At 36.1% G+C, this 11,417-nt stretch overlaps 3 protein-coding genes across 3 annotated transcripts; 1 reads left to right on the top strand and 2 right to left on the bottom strand.

The window, feature by feature from the left end:
* The first annotated feature begins 451 nt into the window (after positions 1-451).
* On the top strand, positions 452-2,029 carry LOAG_00534 (hypothetical protein). Its single transcript, XM_003136074.2, has 3 exons — positions 452-648; positions 1,057-1,237; positions 1,790-2,029. Exons 1-3 carry the CDS (start codon positions 488-490, stop codon positions 1,847-1,849), a joined length of 402 nt encoding a protein of 133 aa, XP_003136122.1. The 5' UTR covers positions 452-487; the 3' UTR covers positions 1,850-2,029.
* Positions 2,030-3,040: 1,011 nt separating this feature from the next.
* On the bottom strand, positions 3,041-7,139 carry LOAG_00533 (cyclin domain-containing protein). Its single transcript, XM_020445464.1, has 14 exons — positions 6,912-7,139; positions 6,623-6,696; positions 6,340-6,428; positions 6,192-6,247; positions 5,770-5,845; positions 5,427-5,522; positions 5,135-5,210; positions 4,919-5,026; positions 4,758-4,818; positions 4,500-4,648; positions 4,296-4,402; positions 4,047-4,143; positions 3,717-3,821; positions 3,041-3,610 (listed from the first exon to the last, which is right to left on the bottom strand). The coding sequence occupies exons 1-14, from the start codon at positions 7,102-7,104 to the stop codon at positions 3,467-3,469; spliced, it is 1,431 nt and encodes a 476-aa protein (XP_020304076.1). The 5' UTR covers positions 7,105-7,139; the 3' UTR covers positions 3,041-3,466.
* An 841-nt stretch (positions 7,140-7,980) lies between these two features.
* LOAG_00532 (hypothetical protein) lies at positions 7,981-10,717 on the bottom strand. Its single transcript, XM_020445463.1, has 8 exons — positions 10,174-10,717; positions 9,958-10,098; positions 9,693-9,806; positions 9,352-9,474; positions 9,187-9,261; positions 8,736-9,005; positions 8,385-8,423; positions 7,981-8,215 (listed from the first exon to the last, which is right to left on the bottom strand). The coding sequence occupies exons 1-6, from the start codon at positions 10,230-10,232 to the stop codon at positions 8,996-8,998; spliced, it is 522 nt and encodes a 173-aa protein (XP_020304075.1). The 5' UTR covers positions 10,233-10,717; the 3' UTR covers positions 7,981-8,215; positions 8,385-8,423; positions 8,736-8,995.
* Between the last annotated feature and the right edge of the window lie 700 nt (positions 10,718-11,417).

The following is an 11,417-nucleotide window of genomic DNA, read 5'->3' as shown; positions in this document are numbered from 1 at the left end:
GATGAGAACGATAGCAAGCATTCCTTAAAATTATTGTGATGACGAAGAAAAGCGGAAAATGCTGAAAAGGATTTATCGCCACCTTAAAGTGAAGTATAAGTATTGTTCTGTGCAACAATAATTTTCACAAGGTGATGCTCATTTACCGTATTGGAACCACTATACTCTGTAGAATGCTTGAGATGAGTAATTTGCATAATGTCCGGAAAGCGAAAACTTCAGGCTACCATAGCTTTTGAGGTTTGGGGTGCGATAGGAGATTTTTGGTTGAACTTGCCAATTTTGGACAGTTCCTGGGGTGTGGGAGGGTTTCGGAGGTTATGGGTCTGATTTTTTGCGAGTTCTTGTGTAGATTCATGAAAGTTTTAGGTCACCACTTTTGACTGGTTCACGAAAACACAACCTTTTTTTTCAAGGTTGAATCTCTGCGTGTGATATAATTTATATGGGTTTTCAGAGTAGAGAGTGACGTGAGTCGCGTAGAACAATGGTTTGCGGACGTGTACGTACAAAGACCGTAAAAAAAGCTTCCCGTGTGATTATCGAAAAATATTACACTAAGCTGACGCATGACTTCCATACAAATAAGCGAATTTGCGAGGAAATTGCTGTCATTCCGAGCAAAAAAATGAGGAACCGTATTGCGGGGTAAGTGGAAATTGAATTGATGAATATATCTGAGTGCTAATGACTTACTTGAAGCCAGTGTACCGACAACTTTGCTTAAATTCCATTTTCATTTCAGATTTTATCACAATATTCATCCTGATAGAGTTTAGAGAGCTAAATTTTCCTGTAGGCATTTCAGTCCCACAGTAATGAGTGCGACATTTAAGAAAAGTATTTAGCAATTTCATGATGAATTTACTCAGGTCGCTATTCAAAAATTTGTGACACAAATGGATGATGATTATAATGAAGAATGCATCAGTGTCCTTCTTTGAAGAATACTTGATTATTTCGAGCGTTGGGAAAGCAACAAAATTTATGTGATGTTCTTTAAATCGGTTGGAGTTTCGGCAAAATAGTTTCAGAGTTAAACAACAGTTATTTCAGTTACATAACGCACTTGATGAAACGTATCGAGAAGGGACCGGTTCGTGGCATTTCAATTAAATTGCAAGAGGAAGAAAGAGAACGTCGCGATAATTATATGCCGGATATTTCTGTCGTTGATCCGCGCATGTTGACCACAATTGAAGTAGATACGGAGACCAAACAGATGATTGAATCAATGGTTTGTTACTTCCTGTTTTCATCGCTTTTCTTGGCTTGTTGCACTCGTAAACATAACAGGAGTAATATATTACCAGAGTGGTCGTAAATGTTAGTAAATTATGGCCATCAGCTCCTATTATATTGGTCATTTTGGGATTCAATCTAGGATATTATCGGATAAACCGACACTGCATGTATTTCATTAAAATAGCTGTGAAGCTTAACTTGTCAAAATTTGAACATTGCGTCCCCATACTTCTTAATTGGGAGAAAGGGAGAACTGGACGTTCTCTTCCGGATTAAGAGTATGGTCAGAATTTACTGAAACGTTACTTGCAGGGCTTAACTGCGGATAACATTGGGCCATCCTGCTTCATCAAGCTGTATTAGAATGGTTTTAAGTAAATATTCTCTTAGTTTTTGTTGGACCACTAGTTATGTTAAAAATTACTACCTACAAAGTGATCTGTGGTTATAAGTGTCACAGTTGAATGGGATTCTTGAGCAAGCTCAAACAGAATATATTGCAAGTTAATGTTTTATGATAAATTGCTTCAAGGGTTGGTTGCAGGAACTGAGCATTCCAATGACCGACAAAACAGCAAATACGGGAGTGGCTGGTCGAAGATAATTCAGAAAAGGAATGGCTTTTATTTTCTTTGTTCCCTTAAATTTTATTCGTTTGAAAGGTGTGCTCGATAAATTCTCGGTTTGTTTGTATGGAGCATAAAATAAATCCTGACTTACACTTTCCCATTTGATTCTAAGTAGGTGACAAATTGGATGGAAAGATGAAATCGATGTACCTCATGTTATACTCGGCAGTGAGACGGGTCATTGATTTCTGATTTGCTGACTGAAAAGTGTGGTTTGGAAGTGATTTATTAGAGTCAAGAAATGACTCGCGGAATATGTATTGATAGTATGGTGTAACTTGGTTGTTCGCAGCAAGAAAGATTGACTGTTTTTATTGCGCCAAATACAAATTGTGAAATGTGCACTTTCCAGTTTATTTTCATACACGGTTTCCCGGGTGCGGCGCTGTGTTCACGCTTTGAGGTTAATTTTAATTTATTGTAAGATTTAGAAACGATGGTCAAGAGAATGAGAAAAAGTGAAGGTTTTTTTTTTGTGGTTGTGGATGGCGAATTCAATTTTAACTAATAATTGTAAAACTGGAGCAGATCTGACCGCTGTGGTACCGAACTAGATTATTTGATTATTTGTAGCAGGCAATTGGGTAGTTTAATGCTCCTCGTTAACTGGCAACATCTTCGATTGTCTAAAAACGAACTTGGAAGCTAATTTATCCTACAGTTGGTTTCGTGTGGCGAATGACGTCCCATCCGGTTTCGAAATCTGTTTCAGGCAAATGAAATCGTAACTTTGTCACGAAACAAACCATTTTTTCTGACTAATGCTCCATTTATATCATTTTTCCGGTTTATACTTTCACTACAAAACTTCATGAATTTGTTATGTGAAGAACATTTAAATACACTATCAAGGTTTTATTTGGAGGGAACATAAGAGCAATGCAAGAAATAGCTATCTTCCAATGCTATAAATTGAGAAGGGACAACAAATCTACGGATGATACACTTAGTAAAGTTATAGATGTTATTGAATTTGAAGTTCAAATAAAAATAAAAGTGGGAGATCGAGAAGAATCGTACCCAGAATTTGCTAGATTGAAGTTTCAGCAGCAATCGCCTATGTGGTGGTACACAGCTAAAACTTGCGGAAAGTTATTGTGAAATATCCATGCCAAAATTTACTCACTGTATTTATCAGAAATAACGATCGAAACAGCAGGAAGAATGGTTACAAGGTTTTTGGAGGTTTTAATATTGCCTTTTGAATTTGCTTGAAGCCCGTAAAGATATGTTCTCGATACAAATTAGTTCTTTTCATTCGGATCCTAAAATAAACTTAAAGAACCTGGAACTTTTATGGGAAAACAGTTAGCAGAAGAGCGATGAACTAGCTGACATATGATCCTGATGGATTGGATTAGATCCTCATGGATTTGATTGGCTGGAAGTATGCGATTTCATGGTGTGACTGAGTGTGTCGTACGGGAGTTTGTCGCAATTTGTTCAATTCTGGTAGTAAAGATTACTGGTGAGGTAATTTGAATGAATTTATTAGAATTTTATCTCACCAAATTTTGTCTCAAACTATAACTTGTCAGAGAAGCAAAAATTTATTTGAACAGTTACATACAAAAACTGCAAACATTCTCCAATTATAATATTGTTAAAGCGATCCTCTGGTAATGCGGTAAAAGCTGCCAAACAGGTACCCTCAAATTGAAACTAAGTGCTGCACAAAGTGGTATCTCATATCGTAAGAGCTCTTTGCGATTAACCCGTAATGTTGATTCCAAATGCTGGAAATTTGAGTTCAAATTAATTTGAAATTTATTTAAAATCAATTCCAAAAACGGACCTAATGAAAAATTTCAGATAATTTCATCGTTCTGAAGTAAAACTAACGTTTACAACATCAGAAATATACGTTGATCCAAAATCGGTGATTTTTGCTGCAATTAGAAGAGCTGCTCCAGCCACCAGTTTTCGATTCATTTTACACACTAAGCCCTACAAACAAATAGTTTTTAGGTATCAATAATCGATGAGAAATGGAATCAGTTAGGGAATATTGCTTCCATTCAAGTAATACTAGGTTTGATGATAGGTCTTTCAGTACACAGTGCCTGGCAGCCATTTAATCCCTTGAACTTAACAAATGTCGAACGTGAACTAAATTATTGATCTGATAAATTTCCTTTTCAAGTAGTCATTATTAAGTTCTTTAAATAGGACCTTCAGGAGTACTTTCTCATAGAAAACGTAGGCGTGTGCCGTAGTAGTATCTTCTAAATTACATGCAACAGCTATTTGGTGAAGCTCTCGTTTAATACTGAAAAGGAAACTGAAATAAAATCGACAAATTAGAAAAAATAAATGAAGAGTGTGTCAAACTACTCTAGTGGATGAAAGTAAATAAATCGATTTATGTTGTAACAAATATAAAACAAGATAGAAAGAAAAAAAAAAAACAAAAATGGAAACCTGTTAATTTTGCTAAAGGAGACGTGAACATGAGGGAAACGTGATCGAAATGCTTCGTTTACTAAACGTTTAACTTCACTATCTGGCTGGTAATGCATTACTGTACTCTGAATTGGAAATTATCGTTAGTATTACGTAATGGCAGAAAAATTCAGCAAGTGAAAACAAAAAAAGCTGCCGTCTAGGGAGGGAGAAAAAGCCTACTACATATCCATAGAATTTCATCACAGTTTTGCGAATGCGGCAGTCGGAATCAAAATTTGCTATAAGATTTGGATCATATTCGGTTGAATTTTTACCGCTAGAATCACATATTGTTGAATGCAGTAATAATGACTCCTCCTCTGTTCTGCCTGAAAGTTTCGATGCCTGAACAAGATACAAATAAAAGTAATACAACAGTGGAAAAAATGAATATATGGCATCGCAAATATGCATATGACCTTAACGGATTATTAATACCTATAATTTTGTCGCAAGACAATATATGCCATCGAGTAGAAATGCTTGGATATATTACAATCTGAAAAACTAAAAGTATTTAGAGATATACATGGATATATTATACTTTTTGAATAGAACGAGTAGATATCTGTAAGCAATTTGTTAGCATGCAAGCTTACCGAGCTCTTGTCATCACCATTGAAATGCTTACGAAATGGTGAACTGTCCTTTGATAAATATGAAGTACTGCCCACATTTGTTGAAATCAAATCACGAAAACTGAGTTCCTGCACTATTCACAGGGTAAAACACAGAAAGAACAACTGTGCAATAAGAGATAACAAGAAAAAGGGAAGAGCGGAGACATCCTGCAGGTATATTAGAGCAATTCCAACCTGCATGTGCTTATAGTTGATTGGCTTGATTCTGCCATGAAAAAACGAAACAACTCCTAATCGATCACAGTCTTCACTGAAACCTATCATCTCGTTACGAAAAAATGGGTGGTGGGAGTCGAAATTAAGTATTTAACAGTAAATACATGATTTATCATACGAAGTATTCGTTGAAATATAGTTGTAAAGTTCATTTAAGCTGCATCACTTTCTAAAGGTAAACAGAATAAAGCCGAGTTAATTTCGATGCAAAGTGATAATCTCGTGCTTTCATAAAGTATGATATTAATACCTTTGACTATAACTAGGTGTCAATTGTTCTCGGTTGTATGGCAGGTGAGAAAACGCAACGACTGGCATTTTCGACTCGTCAGACACCAGAAAATATCTATAGCAATGGGGGTTTAAATTAAAAAAGAAAAAAAATAGTAATACAAAGAAAAAAAAATAGTTTACTTGAGTGAACGCTAAATTACAGTTAAAGATATCCCTACTGACTGCGGTAACCAGCACTCCTGATATTGCTTAAATATTTCAACACATTCAAAACTGCATTGAATGATTTAAAAAAAGGTACCAAATATTACTGAGTATGCCATTTCCTCTGAGATCGTAAATAAGAAAATTCAACAAACCTATGGTTTTTGATGTTGCAAAGTTTCAAGAATTTTTGATGACTCGTCAATTCTTTCACATTTTGCTCGCTTTTTTCTACAAAAAATTTCAGGTCATTTTAATGAGATATAAAGACACAGCTTTCAAATTTATACAGTGATGGAAATCTCTCCCGAACTTCATGATAAATCCTTTGTTAGTGCAGAAAAGAGGTGTTATGTAAAAATATGACAAGCTTCGAGAAGATTGGATAAGATAAAAAGTTAACTGAAAGATGGCTGGCTAAACCAGAGACCCAAATAGCCAGACTAAACTCAGTAAAATGATTTCAAGATTGGCACAATAAATTTCCTTTAAGGAGCTCATAAAGAATCAGATACGATGAACATTGGAGATTATCAGCAGGTTTCTACGTTCAAATAATCCCACTGCAAACACAAACCTTCATTCTGTGCTGACGTACTAATGTAACTTCTTCTTGGCGATCTTCTCAAAGATCTAAAACTTGCAAAAAAAATTTGGAGAAGCAAAATAAATAAGCAAGAAAAAATACAGCTTTGTCCTCCACAAGTAACTGATAATCTACATACCTAACGGAAGTTTCGCCAGCTCTGGTACTATTCAGCTTCATATTTATGGTCTCACTGCTATCAACATTGACTTCACGTGTTTGACAAAGCTGCATTGCAAGATATTAAATAAGAAACTGAATACAAACATAATAAATATAAACATAAGTAAACTATTTGCAATACAATACTTTTTAATATAAAGTCAAATAAAGTATGAATTCATTTGAGTTTCCACATGCAATCGATTATAAACCAACACATTTACATATATTTCATTACCATTTATTAGTATTCACCTCACCTGCTTCGACATCAGTGCTTCCACATTTACTACCAATTTGTCATAATAATCAGTTTTTGCTACTTCAAACTTCCCTAAAACGAAAAATATCCAAAAATGCCGGCAGTGAATTATGATCTCGTGTAACACTAAAACTTCTAAATATGTTCATACACCTCTCATATCCCATGTTCATACACCTCTCATATGTCCTTTACTTTATACCTAAGGATAGCATTTTAACAGGTGGAGAGTATCGAAAGTAAAATATAGCTCACTATTAACTCGAGAACAAAAGGAAGAGATATACCTTCCGACTGTTGGCATTCCTCTTCGCTGCAAGGGATATCCTGAGGTAGGCTTTCATTACGACCATCTAATTTATCGCCATATTCTGATTTTCGATTTCCAGAAGTACCAACTTTAGCCATAGATAACAGAGAATTATGCATGAGGAGTAGCTGATAAGCATTTCGTTTTGATAACCTCTTATGCATAGACATTATATTCAGTGAGTACTTCCGAAAAGGGCCTAAAAGGTAGTCACATGTATGCATGGTTTTGGTTCTCCGCTAATGAACACTGCACTTTACGATTCAATCTGCTATACACAGTTTTCATCATTCTTGCAAATCACCAGTGCTAATCATTAATCTATGACTGCAAGTCTTTTGTTTTTCCTCCGCACACACTTCTCTCCATTTGCCCATCCTATATCCTAAAAATGACTTCCCAACCATTAATGATGCAAGCTATTTTGAACAAAGTACTCCACGGCTCATGAAAGAATTTTATCGCGATTACCTTCTATCCATGACAGATATTTGGTTAGATCGGTGGACAATGAACTTTTAACTTAATAAACTTTTGTTCCATTTCAAAAATCTAAAATAATTTGTGTGATCATACGGAATAACGCTTTTAACACTAAATATGCTGACCAAATACTTTATTGCCAGCAACAACTTCATACTGAACAACAAATGACAATCTCAATGCTGCCAAACTGCAAAATTCCCAACCACAAAGACAAAAAAAGAATAAATATCCCAGACAAAAATACGTAAATGTAGGTATTAATATTCGCTACCTGGCTTGCTATTATTTAAAAAACAACATTAGCAGATAAAACTGTGAAAGTCCCAATAAGAGCATTTTATTCGTACTTTATCACAGCCAGTATAAGAACTGCTTATAATATCATTGAAACCTAAGCATAAGTTCAATACTTGGGAATACGTAGAATTCTAGCTTTGCGCCAGTAATTCATTCTATACATTGCTTTAACTCTCCTCAAACACTCACGGATATTTAAAATTTGAAATATAAATAACTCACTGGTTAGTAAAAAATTATTTCGTAAACAAACAGTGAATGATGCTGCACAGTTGATTGGGGTTAAAAAGTTTAAATTTATGCAATTTAATGTGGAATTTGAATAAAAATTAAAAACGACACATGAGGTTAAAAATCAAACATAGAAACATATTAAAATATGTGCGTCTGCAGCAATTCGATCATTTCGAAAACTTTAGAATGTTTCTTGTGGAACTGATGTTCTAACGACTGTGAGATGAAGAAGAACGTGAACGTGATCGTGAGCGAGTACGAGATCTGAAATGCATTTTAGCATATTCCCAGAGAGAGGATGTAAATATGGTTACATAGGCATTTTTATTATTTTTGGCAATTTCCCTCTCCTTTCCTTCTTTCATACCGCCTCTCCTACTTTCCCCCTCCCCACCCAAAAAAAAAGAAAAAAAAACGGAAAGGGTTACCGCACCTTCTGCGACGTTCGCGTTCTCGGCGTGGCGGTGATCGTCTGCAAAAAATAGTAAATTATTTAAGCAAAACAGTAATACATGCTGCAAAAATTCTTTATCATCCTGGAGCAAAATTCCTGAACATAGGAAGCAAAGTTCAAACTTTTCTGAACAGCCTATGTTAAGCCCAAATTTCATAGTTCGTGAAAACAAGAAAAAAGAAAAAAAAGAAAAATCGTAGTCACAAAGGTGAAATAAAAAACAGGAAAAAAAGTGCATTTCATGGGTGGTGCGAAGAGGAGAACACCTCCTTTATAGATGATTGAAACGTGGCACATTTGTTGCACAATGTCCGAAAAATGAATAAAAACCATTTTCAAAAGAATTGCGAATCGTGCACTACAGAATTCCCATCACCATACACTTCCTCCATTTTCCAACAACAATATTCCAGAGGATGCCAAAAACACAAAATGATGGACCATTAACATCAAAACCAATGCACAGCTCGGCTCATCCATTCCAAACAATATGGACGACGGAGGGAGCCGAGCCAACAAACCAATTACCACCAAAGTTTCAACACTGTCCATAATGATTCCATCACACACAAAGCAACCAAAGTTTACCATCATCCAGGCCTATATCAAACTAATTTAATGGATAGCCCTTCGTATATCCCACCCATCCCGGAGAAATGGACATCATAGAGTGCTGAAAGGCAGTATTTCAGGAAAATATAACTGAATAACTTTTACTAAGCCATCTTTCATCCCCACTCCCCTACAGTGTCCTTACTTTATTCAGATTTACAACACTCACCGTCTATCTCGATCACGACCATATCCGCCGTAACGCCCATAATCTCCATACCGACTGCCGCCGTAACCCCCATATCTAAAAATCCATTTTCTTTCTTTATCCTCTTAAAACCTCATCTATCCAGACTAAAAATTAATTTATGAAATGAGGAACACCAATAACTACCTGCCATAACCACCACCACCACCATAGTAACCACCTCCATAACCACCACCAAAGCGATAGCGATCATGAGCACGAACTCGAGGTAAAGCCACCGAAACGCGCACTCGACAGTTACGGATGTATCTGCAGAGAAAATATTTCAAAAATTGCTTTTCCGGTAAAAATATATTAAATCATATCGCATGCAGCTGCACAGCCATATGCATGAGTATCACATGAGATATCCGATATGGTGTACATTATTATTCAAGTTCATCCATCGGAAAACAGTTATCGTCATTATTGAACCGCATCATTTCATCAACCTTATGTAAGAATTCTAAGAACGATTTGCAACTTACGTGTTATTCAATGCTGCCAAAGCTTCATTTGCATCCGACTTATTCTTGAACACCACAAATGCAAAAAGTGGTGGATAACTCGCTACCCAAACCTCGGAGAGTTTTCCGAAACGTCTGCAAACAGAAGAAGATGTACAGTAAAAAGTATAGTTCGATGCAGATAAAAATCAAAAACGCTTAGAATGCATGAGATACATCACACAGGTTAAAACTACATCAGATGTTAGTGACTGCTACTAAAATTACATAAAGAAGAAACTCTTACGAAAATGCTTCTTCTAAATCTCGTGCGCGTACTGACTCATCAATATTCGCTACATGAAGACGTCCCTCTTCGCCACGTTCAGGTGAATAAGTTTTACTGCGACTTCGGGTTTTTGAACGAGTACGACTTCGTGAACGTGATCTGAAATCAGACAGCGAATTCCGCGCCTGTCTAATCAGTTATGAAAACATAAGTGAATTACTGTTATTAATATACCGTTCCGTTGATGAAGAACTTGAACTGGTTTTTGATGTAGAACGTTTTCTGGGCGCCATACTCCTAAATATATTTCATTTATCTTAACAGCAGCAACAAAATAAAAAAATCCATAAGAACGGATAAAATTTTTGTGGACGAAAAAGTGAACACACAACGGACGACTGATTTCATTTTTCCGGCCGAGATTTTCACATCCCTATTCCTTCCTTCCATCCATACCACATAAAACGAAGCAGTTGATGCCAAATCAAAAGAAAAAAATGAAACTTTCGGTTGGAGATAGAAACAAGAAAAATCAATGCCATGTGCCAACCACTGCCTCATCTCTCACACCATCTCTGATTTCCTTCTTTGGCTCACACTATTATTTCCTATTTGCCGACTTCGCGTTATGATGGTAGCGGTAGTGGAATTCCTGTATCGTTTTTATGGACAACAAGAACTCTCGGAAGACACCGATGAACCTAATGGCTCTTTGTATCAGTAAGTAGGACACACCAAATTGTCTCCCACGGCTAACAGCTGTTTCTCCTTATGTTCCTCCTGTGTTTCAACTCAGTGCACTCTAGTAATCCTTTTCTACCCACCTTCTCCTAACTCCACACAATCTTCCAACCAACCAACCTAATTTATGAGAGCTAATACACGATTGTGAGCTCATTTGCAACGACATTCTTACGGTTAGTTAAATCCATACACGGGTCGTAGCGCTACTTTTCTGGATCGGCATTTTTTTGTGTACGCTTGATAAATTGTTAATTCCGATCAGCACGTGGAGGGGACTTTCTATATTGTTTTTGCATTGATTAATTATTTCAGGTTGTTGAGTACTAATGATGTGGTATAAAATGGAGCTGTGCTGAGTACCACACGACCACACTACGTACGTTGCATCAAGCCGAATGATGAGAAATTACCATTTACATTCAAACCTAAACGAGCCATTCAACAGTTGCGAGCTTGCGGAATTCTGGAAACCGTGCGTATATCTGCTACTGGCTATCCTTCAAGGTATGAACTGTGGTACTTCTATTTTCATAAGTTATGTAAACTTATCCAATAATTATGACAAAATTGAAAACTTTTGATAACAAAGTAGAACTATCTCTTTACAGGAGGCTAAAGGAATTATTAATTAGCAAGCATTTGCATTATTTATAGCAACAAGCTATACTCGTTATTAAATCATCCAGATTTGTCGTTAATTACAGTGTACTTGTAGGTGGATGTATGAAGATTTT

This window comes from Loa loa, assembly GCF_000183805.2.
Source record: "Loa loa unplaced genomic scaffold supercont3.65, whole genome shotgun sequence".
In the NCBI taxonomy this organism is placed as follows: Eukaryota; Metazoa; Nematoda; class Chromadorea; order Rhabditida; family Onchocercidae; genus Loa; species Loa loa.
Note: the sequence above shows the minus strand (reverse complement) of the source record. Positions and strands in the feature narration are given on the sequence as shown.